At 44.0% G+C, this 14,709-nt stretch overlaps 1 protein-coding gene across 1 annotated transcript in view; it reads left to right on the forward strand.

Moving 5' to 3' along the window:
* Nucleotides 1-14,709, forward strand: part of T265_08005 (hypothetical protein) — a gene marked incomplete at both ends in the record, with an annotated part of 47,811 nt that overhangs the window by 10,982 nt on the left and 22,120 nt on the right. Inside the window, 4 exons of the mRNA XM_009173686.1 lie at nt 2,527-2,689; nt 2,941-3,062; nt 7,453-7,626; nt 11,848-12,162. Of these exons, the coding sequence (XP_009171950.1) occupies nt 2,527-2,689; nt 2,941-3,062; nt 7,453-7,626; nt 11,848-12,162 (774 nt within the window). The remainder of the gene's footprint in view (nt 1-2,526; nt 2,690-2,940; nt 3,063-7,452; nt 7,627-11,847; nt 12,163-14,709) is intronic.

Consider the following 14,709-nt stretch of genomic DNA (forward strand, 5'->3'; position numbering starts at 1 on the left):
TGCGCATCAGAGATTCAACAAGCCTCAGTTGTGCTTCTTCGAACTGCTTCTGTTGTTGCTGTAAAATTAATTGGAGTTGCTCTGCCGAAATTGACATCGTGGGTTCGGGTTGTCGCCAGTTGTTGTTCTCCCTGTGATGTACCTGCTATAGGCAACATCACCGCTGAGCTGTGATGAAAACTTATATGAGCATAATATCGTAGGTTTTGTCTAGGGTCTTTTAACTTTTTGTAAATGCAAAAGCGGGAGACTCGAATGAATCCCAGTTCGACCTATCGATTTTGATATTCTTCAAGCGAATGTGCTGCATAAAGACCGTCCCATGTATTAGGTGGTACGATATTCGGTATATCTTAGTGTTTTCTTGACTGAACACGCCACTCATAAGTTTGTCGAAGAGTTTTCAGCAAACTACTCACAGTAGTTTGTCTCGTCAAGAAACCTTAAAATGTTCTTTCCTAAGGTGCTTCCTGGATTGGTTGCTGTTATTAAGCCATTCCTCGATACCGAAGTATACATGCAATCGTACCCCCCCCCCCAGTTTTAGTGGTTGTAGTTTACAGGACAGGATCTCATAAGTTTACGGTGGTGCGCGTTGGTTTTTCCCTTGTTTGGTGTGTCACTTTGAAGCATATTAAGTTTTCTGTAGGGTCAGATAAACGCACCTGTTGTCTTGCGCCGCCAAACTGCAGTAAGTTGGTTGACATTGTTCAACACATCCAGAATGATAATGCGATCACGGAGCAACATGACCTTATTACCACACGATAACGCAATATAATAAAAAGTTCTACACATTTGATTTGATTTGCAATTTCATTGCGAACGTTCCAGCACCAATCGAGGTAACATCACCAGTGCGTTGTTAGCGAGCGTAGTGGTGCATACCGCTGGGTTCGCGGTAAAGCGTTTGCAATCAAATTGCAGTAACCAGTAACCATCTATGCTACCTGAGCTACCAACATTTTCCTCTATAGAGAGCGATCATCATCAGCACTAATATCGGCAAGAAAGCATTAGGTGTGAGTCGGCTTCTGAGCAGATGTCTGAGCCAAACAAACAAGCTAGATTCGCACCGGCGACTGAGGACGCCAAATGTCCCTCCAATGACCTCGACAGAATTTACCATGTTTGGTCGTTGTTACCTGGAGGATTTCTGTTTATGATCAACGCCTTCTTCTAATGTCGCTCCGATAACTTACACTGTCGTGAAAACGAAAGAAAATCCGGCAATCAGCATTACGGCCACTTTTGATTCATTGTCTAGCTACTTAAGTAGCTTATAGTGATTCGTGCGATATTTGGATCTCAGGGACTGTCGCTCTTATCCCGCTCCTCCGTACGCGAGGGATTCTGGTTTTCACGGCGTCCTTGGACACATTTTAAGCGCATTTCACGGAGTTTTCGTGAATTTTGGAAACTAACCTGTTTACCCTGGATTGATTACAATGCAGCCTGGGTCCATCGTCACCATCATCATCACCGTCATAATCATCGACAAATAGTTATGAGGACACTAGTGCTTCACAACCATTCAGAAATTCGCCTGTCGCGAATTACTGGCTATTCTAGTCGTACAATGCGCTTGCACACAGCTCGTAATACATAAAAGTGAAAGACACTAGACGTTGAGTGCTGTAATGTCAGTTTACTTATGGCGGTTTTGCCTACGTTCGAAGGACAATAAGTCAACTATTCCTAAGGAGAAAGAATGAAGTTCTGTGATGCCAGTTCCTTACGAAAGTTTCATCGGGATATTTAAAAAACGACATAAAGAATTCCACAAAAGCACCACCAGGGAAGCAAACAGCCTACTGAGCCACGTCAGCGAACAAGTGAAGTTGAAGTGGATATGCTAACTACAAAATGTAATCAGCTTGGAGTTTCTTAAAGACATCAACGAATGCCACCATTCCTTGAGGGAAATTATCGAGGTGCTCAATTTTCCCGGAGGCACGTTCGGTAGGGGCTTGCTGGTCGACTTGTGTAAGCTCAAGGTGACATGAAAAATGGATGGTCGGTAGAAGTCTGTGAATATCGTATAACATTTAGACGCTGTTAGTGTAAATTACCTTCCCGACGCGCCTGGTGTTTGGCCACAAACATATCAGCGTCTAGTTGTGAACTTGTTTCCAGTGTTTTTCCGATTTTCCTTCGTGACATATGATGATGGCCCAGACACCTCGAACTATTACTAGTGGATCTTCCTTGAGGTTTTCCTCATTCCTGTTTTCATCTCTGTTTTCGCCTTGTGACAGAATCTTTTTTATCCGGCACTCTCGCTGTTATCAAGGCTACTGCGAAAGCAATTACTAAAGCAAGCGCATAGTACATGCTTAATAAGCCAGTTGCGCTGACATAGGGAAAAATTGTGGACCGACAACTGGGTGAGTGCTCTCCACTTTATCTTTTCCACAGAACAGCTAACTGACTCCAGCGATTACACCTGCAAACATCTATTGTTTTTTATTTGAAGCACTCGCTGGTGTTGTTTCATTGCCTTCTTGTTATTGACGCTGTTTTCAGACGTTACGATTTCCGCATCCCCAACTCCGGTGGAGTACCTGCCTTTCACGTCCTCATAACAAGCCATGAGTTGGCTTGTATCGAACGATCGTGCTTGCAAGGCTTTGATTGGAGCGTTCTGGTTGTGGACGAGGCGCACCGTTTAAAGAACAAACAATCTCGCGTGAGTAGATAATACTGTCAAAACAGGAGCTTTCTTTCCGATAAATACGCTTATTCTCACACAAATTCGGTTTCGACAGGAGACTCAGCTGAATCCAGCTGACTCTCGTTTATGATGTTTGAAGAGTTTTCAGCGGCCCATGGGTAGTATGTTACGATGCACCATATAGCTGAGAATATATGTGTGGTTATAGGTTATTCACTAATTTTTCTTACCGGACCGATATTTGGTTTTCACTTTTTTCTCGTCAGCTCTTCAAAGAAGCTAGCCAATATAAGGCGGGCTTCAAGATGTTACTGACGGGTACTCCGTTGCAGAATAATCTTGAGGAACTTTTTCACCTCCTGTACTTCATCGAGCCGAAGACCGTCACGTGAGTAACTGCTTCCTGTTTTCCTATCGCATGTAATCGACTACCGATTTGTTAACTTTCTGCGTTGGGGCAGAGCGTATTTTCAATCGAGCCAGCTGGTCATCATCAAAACAGCCACAATTTAGCGACAAAAAGTTATGTGCCTTTTCTGCAATTGGGCAGTCGTACAATTGATTGTTTGATTCCTTCACCATCTTGAAAATTAGTCGTCAAAAACATATTGCGAACTGGTTGCTCCGGTTTTTCGAACCTGGAACACTGTCCTGCAAGAGGGTGAGACAAACCCGGGGACTGCGCCTACCTGATGAGCCCCAAGAAGGGGAAACCGGTCATAGATTTTCAGTAACCTTATGAGTAGTACATTACAAATATACATGTATCGCGATATTTCAAATATCGTAGCGACTGAAACATGAGGCGGCCCGGTGCAGCACATTCAGTTGCCTGAGAACATCATAAACGAGAGATTCAGCTGGGTTCCAGGTGAGTCTCTCGAAAGAACCAAATTAGTTTGCAGATGAGTGTATATTCACTAAGGGTGAGACAAAGTTTACGTGAAATGAACGAATGTATTATCCATCTACCCCCAGAGGTTGTTTTGTTCTGTCGTACTACGTAGTCAACGCTGGCCAATATTTGCATTTTAGAAGTCAAGGTATTAAAGCAACAGGTTGCGTCGTCCCAGAAAATGATATGAACCCCGCAAAATGGGAATGATGGTTGATATTCAGGGGCACAAAGTGATAATCGTCCAGTAAAATACAATCAGGTTTGAAATGCTTCTTCTCACGACTGAGCAGTTCATCCCCGAGTCTAAGGTCCCTGCAGCTGTCCTGTCCATATGACATTGTTCAATTCCCTGCTATTTTCGTGCCTAATTTTAGTGTTTTATGGACTCGTGTTTCGACTTCCCAGCCTTCATCACCCCCAAAACATGGCATAATTGGATCATCTTTGGTCCATCGGTGACAAACGGTAAAAATAAAGCGGATTACAAAACTAGCTTGTGTTTTGGGTGGTTCCGTGTTCTGCGAAGTTACATGTGTAGGGCCAGACAGAATAGATACTAAGGCCCACAGAATTACAGTAAGCGTTCAAAGGTACCACGAGTAACACTGCTAGGATTCGATAACTAATGCATTCTGTACGTTCTTGGATGAGTAAACTAAGGGACCATGATGACAGCAACGTTCGGAGTAATTCCACGGTTAGGACCCAAATAAACTCTTAATTATGACGTAGTGCAGAGGTCCAGACTGGAGTCTTCGACTGTGGTCGTAGATTCGATTCTGCTCCTGATACCTTAGCGATTCGCTTCTAAGGTGTGCTTCTAAGCACAACCACCAACCCACCGCTACGCACTACTAAGCTCCACAATAACGCACTTATGATGTCACCTCGATTGGTGATGAAACGTTTGCAATCAAATTGCCCAGCTCAGCGAACAAACCAATGACCACCATCTACGCTACCTGAGCTACCGACATTTTCCTCTATAGAAAGGCATTGTTGTTTTCATTCTCTATCCAAGTTGTCTGGTCGAGTTTCTGGAGGCATAGACTCCTCGGAGTGATTGTGCTAGACTGGCAGTAAGTCCCTTCCCCACCTGGGGGGCGAGGTGGCTCATTGGTTAGAGCGCGAATTTACTAACCGGTAGGTCCGTGGTTCGAACCCGACCGCTGCATCTCGACTTCCCCTGTCTAGGCTTCATCAACCTGGCAGTATCCAAGCCCTTGTTCTTCCTTCGAGTGATATGACAGCTGGGGACCGAAAGGGTGTTACAACCGAACAATTATTATTATTTTTATCTCTTTCTCGTCCAATTTCATTCTTCACAATGAGGCTTTAAAATAAGCCGTTGTTCTACGACAGCGAAGCATCATTGTTGAAGACTGATGTTATGCTTTCCATTTAAGATGATGGTGATGATTTGGTGGAAAGACAGTTCTATACGCGTAGAATGCAAATCAACCCGTTCACTGCACCACAGAGGCTTTCCTGACTTTTGCTTGGAATTTGGTGTCCCATTATCTTAACAGTCACCTAGATCTGTTGTCATCGTCCAACTTTGCTGTTTCGTTTCACATATGCTGCCCGAAATCGTCTTGCCTTTTGAATAAGCCATATCATCTTATGACTATTCGTAATACCCTTTCCAGCACTCCTGTAATATCTGATCGAAGCTAAACCTTTTTTTTAGCTCTCTTCACCTTCGAACTACAGCTTTTCTATCCATTTTCTGGTCAGCGCTTTGCCACACAATTCGCCTTAGCTCTCAGTAGTTTTCACCGAGAAGCTGTGCGATCTCTTGTCCCCCTGCGTTCTGTACCCAGGTGCAGACCAATGTTTCGCGACAAGTCATGTCATGTCATCTGCCAACTGTTTGGGTGTTCAACCAGGATCGATGAAACAATATGATAATTCGTGTAATTCGTGCTAATTATCGACGATAAATGTTCTCTTTGTCAATCTCGTCGCGGGAACTGTGACCTGGTTATGTGACAAGGACAACAAAGACGTACGGAGGTGTTGTTTTGCCAGCGAAACAAAGGACGTAGACTAATCAACGCAAAACACTGATTGTTGCTTAGATTTATGGCATTCATTGTCATGAATTACTTGGGCGTTTCTTGTTGATGAGAAGCGCTGTTTCAGCTCCACGGATCCGGCCAAGTTCCATCGTGTAAAGATGTGTTATCACTGGACGCAGTCGGTAACAGAATATTGAAATCGGCTTAGCAATCCATTTCGAGTGACGTATAGTTATATTATTGTTTTTAGATATTAACCTAGAATCATTGGGCTATGACGTCCCAATTTAGGTGTCACATGACATTCGACGCAATTCAGGTGACGTTTTACGGAAGGTGCTCGCCTTCGTACTAGGGCAATGTCACGTGACAATCAGCGGGTTTCAATTGATCAATCGACTTTTCGCTTCCCCTTTTCAGACCGGGATGTAAATTTTTAATTGAAATCCATATGGTGGCTTTGATCCGCTGGTTCCTTATTGTTTATGACTGAACCATGTGCTAGTTTTTCTATGAGGTCGATGGAAACTGAAAAGCTCATGACCGGTTTCGTCATTCCTGATTTTCGTTTTCGTGGGCCTGCTTTCTTCACAAGTAGCCGTAAATAAAACATCTGAACATGGCTTCCGAAACGCGTTGCCTCGTTCGTTAGACTACGGCTGTAATGTAGCTCCTGCTTCGACACTTGCGATCAGTTTGAGTGCATTTAATTAACTAAGCACCTGCACTGCCTTCCATGACTGTGCACTGAAAAGACATTGTCCCATTGCCAAGTCATTTCTTGAGCTGTCGGGGGATATTTCCAGTTTATTTTTGACGGAGTACTTTATATTGAACTGGCAAAATTATAGCATAGCTGGTATTTCTCCACCATCTCTAATTCCTATACTGCGACTTGGGTATGGTTGTCCACTTTCTGGTTTTTTAACTGTAATAGGTACCTAAAAGTTCACATCTTTCGTAAGAAACAGGTTAGTGACATGATTAGTCTCCGACCAATCTTTTTGGGCTTAGTGCATCCTTTTATCATGGGACTTGAGTTTCAAGAAGAAAAAGACAAAATCTTACGTCTCAGTCGCTTCTGTCATCATTGTTTCTCTACATTTTGCTAATTTCCGCCTTCTAGTCTCGCTAACCGCGAGGGACAAATTCCGAATGTGAACTTCACAAAATGGCAGATTACTGATGGGCCGTAGCACAAGCACGTGATCGGAATTCCATCGATCAGGTGCCCTAAATCGATGCCTTTGTACATATGTTGCTGGCTTATGAAATTCACCAAGCAAGGCTTCGGCAGCAAGTAACATTTTGATTTGTTATGTAACCGCCCCTAAAGCGGTCCGCGTCAGATGGCTGAAGTGGTTGGAGCGCGTACCTACGGACCGTAAGGTCCGTGGTTCGAACTCGCCTTTGCCTCTCGACTTCCCCTGTCTAGGCTTGGGCAACCTGGCAGTATCCAAGCCCTCATGCTTCCTTCGGGCGGCATGACAGTTAGGCACCGAAAAGGTGCTACAGCTGAACGGTTCGCGTGAACCCATTTGTGTTTTTGATCGGTTTGGTAAACGGTTCGAGATTAGTTAATATCTGCGCCACTGAATAACCAGTTAACTACTTTTCACAGAAGATGGAGTTTATACAGTTGTAGTTATCAGGGTTAATAATTATCGGGTCTTCCTTCAGATTGTGTGAGAAGTTAACTGACTACTCATTCCATTGATTCAGGCACATGTGAGTTCGGCCACTTGAAAGTCAGGTGACTGAGTCCGCATCACGACGAAATATCCAGTAGATTGCTGTTCCAGGGATGAACTTCTTTGTTCCATGAAAAACACAATTTTTCCCTCTTATGCTCTCTTCAGAGACTTCAAAACACTGTCAGAACAATGGGCGAACATGTCAAAAGAGCAACGGATTGCGAGTCTGCACGATCAACTAAAAAACCATCTCTTGCGTCGACTGAAATCTGACGTGATCAAAGACCTCCCCAAGAAGTCGGAAGTTGTGGTGATGGTCGACATGTCTGTATTACAAAGGTTGGTTTTATATGTTTCGACATTTCAGCTCCTTATTTAGTCGTTTTGTGCATGACAGTTTAACTTGTCAACCGTCGAACGATGAGTTCATTCTAGGCCTCGGTTGCACATCTGCTGTTTGGAGACTGTGATCGCGAGAACCCGCTCCCGCTGAAGATAATGATTTATCCCCGTTGGACGACTAGTTTCATAACTTCATCGACTCATGGCATGTGAGACTTCAAGACAAAACAGGTGTTTCTCGCTGCATCTTATTTACTCACCTTCAATTCTCAGCTGAAAAGCCCCAGATTTTGGTTGCACGCAGCAGACACGTTGGTGATTTGCCATAACATTTGCTGTGTTAATATCTATTAATCTATTATTAATCGTTTTCGACCAACATACTGCATTCTATCTATCAATGTTCATCAAATTACTCGACTGAAGTCGGGTGTAATGGTGCGTTGTAGCTTTCGTTGTATATGACAGTTGAACTGCAACTGTTGACGAAACGGACAACTGCAGCCGAGCAGAGTATGGTCGCATAACTCTTATCGATTGAAAGGTCGGACATGACACAAATCCCAATTGAAAATCTCTGTGCAAAGACCATGGTCAAACTTTAGCGATACATGCGTGTGTACGACTTCAACTGTTTTGAGGAGTGCCTCGCTTTGTCATACAACCTCCAACCTTTGCTATTTTTCCATCGTGCCTAACCTTAAACTCTTACACAATAAGTAATAAAGGTCATCGATTCTAAAGACCGTGTGATGGCAAGATAATTTAGACGAGACCACCGTTCACCTAATAGCTGGTGTAAAATTAACACATACGTTGTTTATGCAGCCCAAATAGACATTGTTCGGAAGATGTGACCCAATTCCTCACGCTCTGAGAATAACCCCAGGCATCACATGAAGAGAGCTCCATTTTAACGCCAAACTGACAAGCATCGCTGTCATGTAGTTGTAAAGGGGTTTAATCCTGAGTTTCAGTGGCGTCGCTATCACTGAATACACGACAGGTACCTCTTCATTTTGGGTTTGGCTTCATCCATAGGCACCCTAAAAACGAAGACCGCCTTCATAATGACCACTAGACCACGAATCAAAATTTTTTTCTTCTCTTTGCGACAAATCTCTTGTAACCTAATTCCCTTTAGGTGTACTTTTAATGTGCACATAGATCAAGACGATTCAAGTGTGTGATTTTTTCTCATTTAACAAAGCTGGTCATTTGGGTATACCCTTCCCTCATCATCGACCTTTGTCACAGACTGCCAGTTTTTTTTTCATAGAACTACGGTTTGTTCGAAAAAATATTCTATAAGTGGGAAATTTAATCCTCTTTTTCAAGTCCTTGTCTATCATCCTTGCGAGCTAACTAGCTCCTATAGTGGTTATATGACAGCTCATGGCAACGAAGTGGTGTATAACAGCGTTAATCGTCATTGCCGTAATGCATCAAAAGGTACCGAAAGTGTCACCGAATTTCAGAATTAGAGAAGACGATACATTTCCTTGTCTGTCAATGCTGTTGCTTTGATATGAATTTGACCCCTTCATATCGTTCTGGTGAATTATGCTCTTCAGATCCCCTGTGCTGCTCGTATTGCTAGTGGCAGCAACACTCATTTTGCTTGAGCCTGAGATAGCTCAGTGGTGAAAGCGCGAACTTACGGAGCGAAACACCCGTGGTTCTAACTCAACTCAAGCATCTCGACTGCTTCTGTCTAGGTTTAGACAAAATGACAGTGTCTAGACCCTCGTGCTTCCCTCGACTGGTATGGAAGCTTTCCACCGAAAGACCGTTACTTCCGAACAATTCTAATATTCAAGATGCTTGTAATAAATCTTTATATCCCATTCACGTTTCTCTGAAAGGCATAGATTTCAGCTTCTTTTCGGTCTGGTGACGCCGTTTTGCTTAGCATCGTATTTCCGAGACAAGTGTGGATAGACATTAATGTGATTTCTCTGATCGACGTCTACCCGGATATCCAAGGAGCCAGAATTGCCTGGAACAACATTGCGTTCCGATTTCCATTTTCTGGTTTGTTGTTCTTAGCGCAGTACAAGCACTCTTGACACACCGTAGGAGCGCTACGCCCTAAGGACGTGACTATAATGACTCAGGTAAACGCAACCAGATTCCTAACGACATTCCAACTGAGCAATGCACTTGTCGACATCATACTTTAACTTCGTTTCCATCGGTTCATTCAGGTGATCATTAGTAATATAATTAATCTGGATTCCCACATCACCCCATCACGCTCCAGATCAGACCCGCGGTCAAGGTGCCAGAGTTTATTTCGATGGGCGTAACGAGGTTGGAAATGTGTGGAAAAAAACCGTATCTCTCCGATATCCATTTCACATAAACTTATATTAATTGATGCGATTCGTTCACTAAAAATACGTGCTCTATTCACATTATCTGCAAGTATGAGGCCGTAAACAGGTGTGGTAATATTGTTTTGTCATGAATGGATCATACCTTACTGTGGAGTGACAGTTTTGCGCCTCCGTGATCCATTGAGCTATCCCGAGGGTAGAACGTGTGACACAGAGTATCTCATACCAGGTGGGTGAATGTTCACAGATCTGACCAGCGCAGTATCCTGCTCTTTTAAGTTGGGGGTTGGAACGTATGTGGCGACTTGTTCTACAAAAATGGTGATGTACTTTCATTTCGCGCCCAACACGGCTGCCTTGCGATCAGGCTTTGGTGGATGGCCTTAATCATCCTCCTGTCCAAATGTGGGCGACTTGGCACTATCCTAGCTCACGTACAACCATGAATTACACATTAAAAATAACCTCATACCACATCGGCCGTCGCACAGTTCCACCAGCCGAGTCGCCGTACTTGCTGCATACAGCAGGGCGCGTAAGCGAAAATAAGCTGCCACTGGTGACTCTCCTTTCACATACTTTTTCTTCCCAATTCACCTACTTTATCAGTAAGTCTCTCCTTGTAGACTCATCCGTTAGGACTGACAACGGTGTTCGTCTTGGATTGGCTTTGGCCGCAACATTTGCACGTCAACCGGCGCCAACAGCCGCAAGCATCTCGAAATCCATCTTCAGGCCTCAACGGCCAGTCTTACTGACCACTTTTAACGTTCGCACTCTGAAACAAGCAAGACCACAAGCTGCTCCTGCTCTCACACTGGACCAACTTGATATTGATATGTTCTTTGCATCAGAAACAATAAAATGCAAACGCAGTGGTTAAGTTAATTACCGCATCACTCTCCACTCGCTTCCGGCTGTGCAATTTTGACAATTTAGAGGCCGCTGCAGCAAGATATGCAAGAGTCGGGATCATCTTAAGTCACCGGACGGAATTATCCTCGCTTGACTGGATACCGATTGATGGTCGCCTCTGTGAGGTTTGCCTGGCGACGTCCTTGAATGAGTTTCATGGGCGGGAATTCGACCGCCGTCTGTCGCGTCTGCTCACGCTGACATCATTGAGGTCAAGTTTTATGACGCCTTAATGTCCTATTTTGGCGAGCTAAAAGCTCGGATATCGTTGTGGTTGCCGGAGATGTGAATGCAGAGGTGGGCAAGTTTAGAGCTTCGAGGACCCAGTTCGGTGGTTGGCATGAGATGGACTCTGTACGTATGGACAATAGCGAACGAGTGCTGCAGTTGTGTGCTGAGCGCAGTTTGTTTCTACACGATTCTAACTTCCGAGATAGCCATAGTCGTATGGCCACACAGTGTTCCCCAACAACATTCCAACCACATCACCATTAGTCACCATCGGCGCTGATCAACAACTGACTACGGTTTATTTTGGAACGTTTATGGATTCTGACCACGCGCTCTTCCGGAGTTGCTTCTCTGTTCGTTTTGCGGGGCAGCATTGAACGGGTACGATGCTTGTGCCATACATTCAGCGCAGTTTTGAAAACATTCAATGTTATCAGAACAAGACTTGCAATCTTGTGGGCTTCGCCGTCAACACTTGTCAGCCGGATCGTTACCTTGTACCTTGCTAAACAAACTGCACAGTAATAGCATTTACCCCTTTGACACAGACGTTGACCAGCTGTGTCGCATAGTGGTTTTGCGTCTGAATATTACCCAAGAGGCTTTGAACATCTTACGGTTTTCCTGTGGTCACTCTATGTATCTGACCAGTGTTATCGTCACTGTTCATCGAACTTTTTGTTTCCCCTCTCCTAGTATCACCCCCGTATTCCTAATTTTGACTGCCTTTTAGAAAGTTGTACAAGCTCATCTTGACAAAGAACTATGAAGAGCTGCGGTGCGGTAGCTTGATGAACAGTTTGGTTCATTTACAGAAGGTGTGTGACCATCCCTACCTACTCCCAGCGGGTGATTCCATATCACCGCGCCTAGACTCAGATCAGCCGAACGCTCGTTACGAACCAAAGGCATTGGTCCATGTTAGCGGAAAGATGGTTGTTCTGATGGAAATGCTTCGTGGATTGCGCGAGGGTGGTCACAGAGTGCTCATCTACTCACGAATGACCACCATGCTGGATATTTTGGAAGAAGCTTTGACAAATGAGGGGTATGTTCCATTGAGTTATCTGCCATGGATGTATCAATCACCATCTCGTTATTCGTTCGTGTTGTTCACTTTCTGTGTTCCTTTTCTACCTATCAAGGATGTTACTGTCATGTTAGGTATGATAAAATATATTCAACAAACAGGATAAGAGTTTCTCATGTGTTCATTTTATTTCCGTGCCACTATGTTTTCAGTCTTTTTTTGTTCACTAAATTAACTGGCCGTGGCGTTTTGAACAGTTCTTTCACAGACCTTGGTTATGAGCATTTGCTCAGGTATTTTCAATCAAGAGGAACCTTATAGCCCCCCGCTCAGAAAACCGAGTACCCTTTCTTCATACCTCGCATTTCTAACCACACTGAGCGTGTGCATTTAACACACGATGTGGTAGATCCTGGGTAGTCATGCGTACAATCACCCCACCTATGGCGTCATAGTCAACATTATTTGGCGCACGGGGTCGCTGATGACACTGTTGCCAGCGCAAGGTGAAACGCAGTGATTTTCAAATACAAATAATTCCCCGAGCGGAGACCACTCATGAGGACTGGTCACAATGGTCCTGTTCAATTGGGTTCTCTTTCAGAGAAACCGAGCCTATTCTTTCCATGATAAGCGATAGGGAGTATTCAATTTTCAGGAATTACCTCTTGTGCTTTTGTATTTTATATTTTGATATCCCTATGTGGTCCCCATTGGGAAGTAATTCCCTACATTGGCAATAAACGGGATACTTCTAGGAACCTAAGTGCCCAATTTGCGCGCGGAACCTCATCACTAGAAACGGATGCTCCACAACCTTTCTCTTGGTCCTAAAGTCAGTCCACTTCTACCTGTTATCTAGTGTTTTTAAACCTTCCATCGTCTAAAGAACATTAGTGACATTAGGAAACATCACAAACGAGAGATTCAACTGGGTTCCAGGGGAGTCTCTCTTAAAAGCAAATTAGTTTGCAAATGAGTGTATTTCGTTAACATTAGTGACGATTATGACGATAATCTAAATTCCTTGGTAAGCCAAAACTGGCGTGTTGACCGTGTTGGACGGTTAAATTGCACTTCTTCGATATGTATGCCGATGAAACACACAATTGGTGTCCGACACGGGATGAAAACAATGTTTTTTGCAGGTTTGGTTTATCAAAATAATCTATTTGTATTTTCCTTAAGGACAGCCTACTTATTAACCGGTCTGAAACTAGAGTTAGTAGTTTATAGGGGAGCATCAAGCTGGATTTACCCGAAATCTACTTTTACAAGAACACCAAATTCCGTGAAAGCATAAGGCTTGGAGGAGCATTCCGAGGAAGAATAATTCATTCTTCAGTGTTATTCAGAGGTTCGCGTACTGGACGAATCGGGGAGTCGTATGGGATATTGTGTGTCTTCAGTTCTCTTCGACAGCACCGTGAACCGTATAGTGATTTCTCATTGATAGCCCCACCCCTGACTGCTTTTCGACGGACGCAGATGATCATTTCACTTTTGAGAAATAGAGATATTTCATTTTGTATAATGTGGTTGTCTAGGTGGGTAGCTCAAACACCAACAGCATCGAGTAGTTAGTCTCGTAATTCTTGTAAATGTTCATAGAATTAAACGAAAAAACGGCGAACTACCGTTACCCTCACCATCCTTCACATATTTGGTTTTTGGCATTGCGCTCAATTCATGGGGTCACTCTTTTGTGTGGGAAGCTCAGTTGTCAATTTCATTAAGCAGCATAGGAAAAGCTCTTCGGGGGTAACGGGTAAAGCTAAACCTAGCTTATGAACATTTTGGATCAGTATACCTAAGCTCAGTTGGCGTGCCCGATAGTGACCCCGATTTCTGAAGGATGTTGGCCTTTCCTGCTAAGTAGCAGAGCCATAATTGCAAGAAAAATTTCGAGATCTGATGTTCTACACACCAACGCAATTGTGAAGCTTATGGGATCGGAGCAAAGTGGGCCGTCTGTAAGGTGTGACCCTATTCGGGAGAATGTTTTGGAGGAAGATGTGTGGCAGTGTTCTGGCAGCTGATGAAAGGTGGATATTTGATCTACGGAGCTATGCAAAGTTCAGTTTATCAGCTGTAGACCATGCACCAATATTACGTGGTCCCAGTTTCGGTCAATGAAAGATGAGAAGCAGAAGAGACCTAGTCGGCTATTGGAGGTAGCAGCGCATTCACTTAGTTGATATTGAGTCGTACTAGTTGTCTTAAAGAACAAGGGACTGGAGATCTACGCATTGGAGCTAGTAGCTTTGATACATGTGTGCCACTGAATCATGCCTGTCGGTGTCATCAGCCATTAATGAGTCGAGTACTATGGTCCCCATCCAAAGAAGCGGTAGTTATCAATCCGACTGGGTTCATTGGTTAGTGTTTTCATACTTCGTCACTGGATTGTAGACTATCCCTTCGTTTCCACTCATTACATGGCTGGATACCAAGAAGCCTCATGGGCTGGAACTAAAATCCGCTTCCCACACATCACTTCTTCCACCGTGATGGACACTGCGGAGAGAATCGGGTGCAAGCCATTGGGAAGCAGCTGCAATCAGA

Source organism: Opisthorchis viverrini (assembly GCF_000715545.1).
Source record: "Opisthorchis viverrini unplaced genomic scaffold opera_v5_193, whole genome shotgun sequence".
Lineage (NCBI taxonomy): Eukaryota > Metazoa > Platyhelminthes > Trematoda > Opisthorchiida > Opisthorchiidae > Opisthorchis > Opisthorchis viverrini.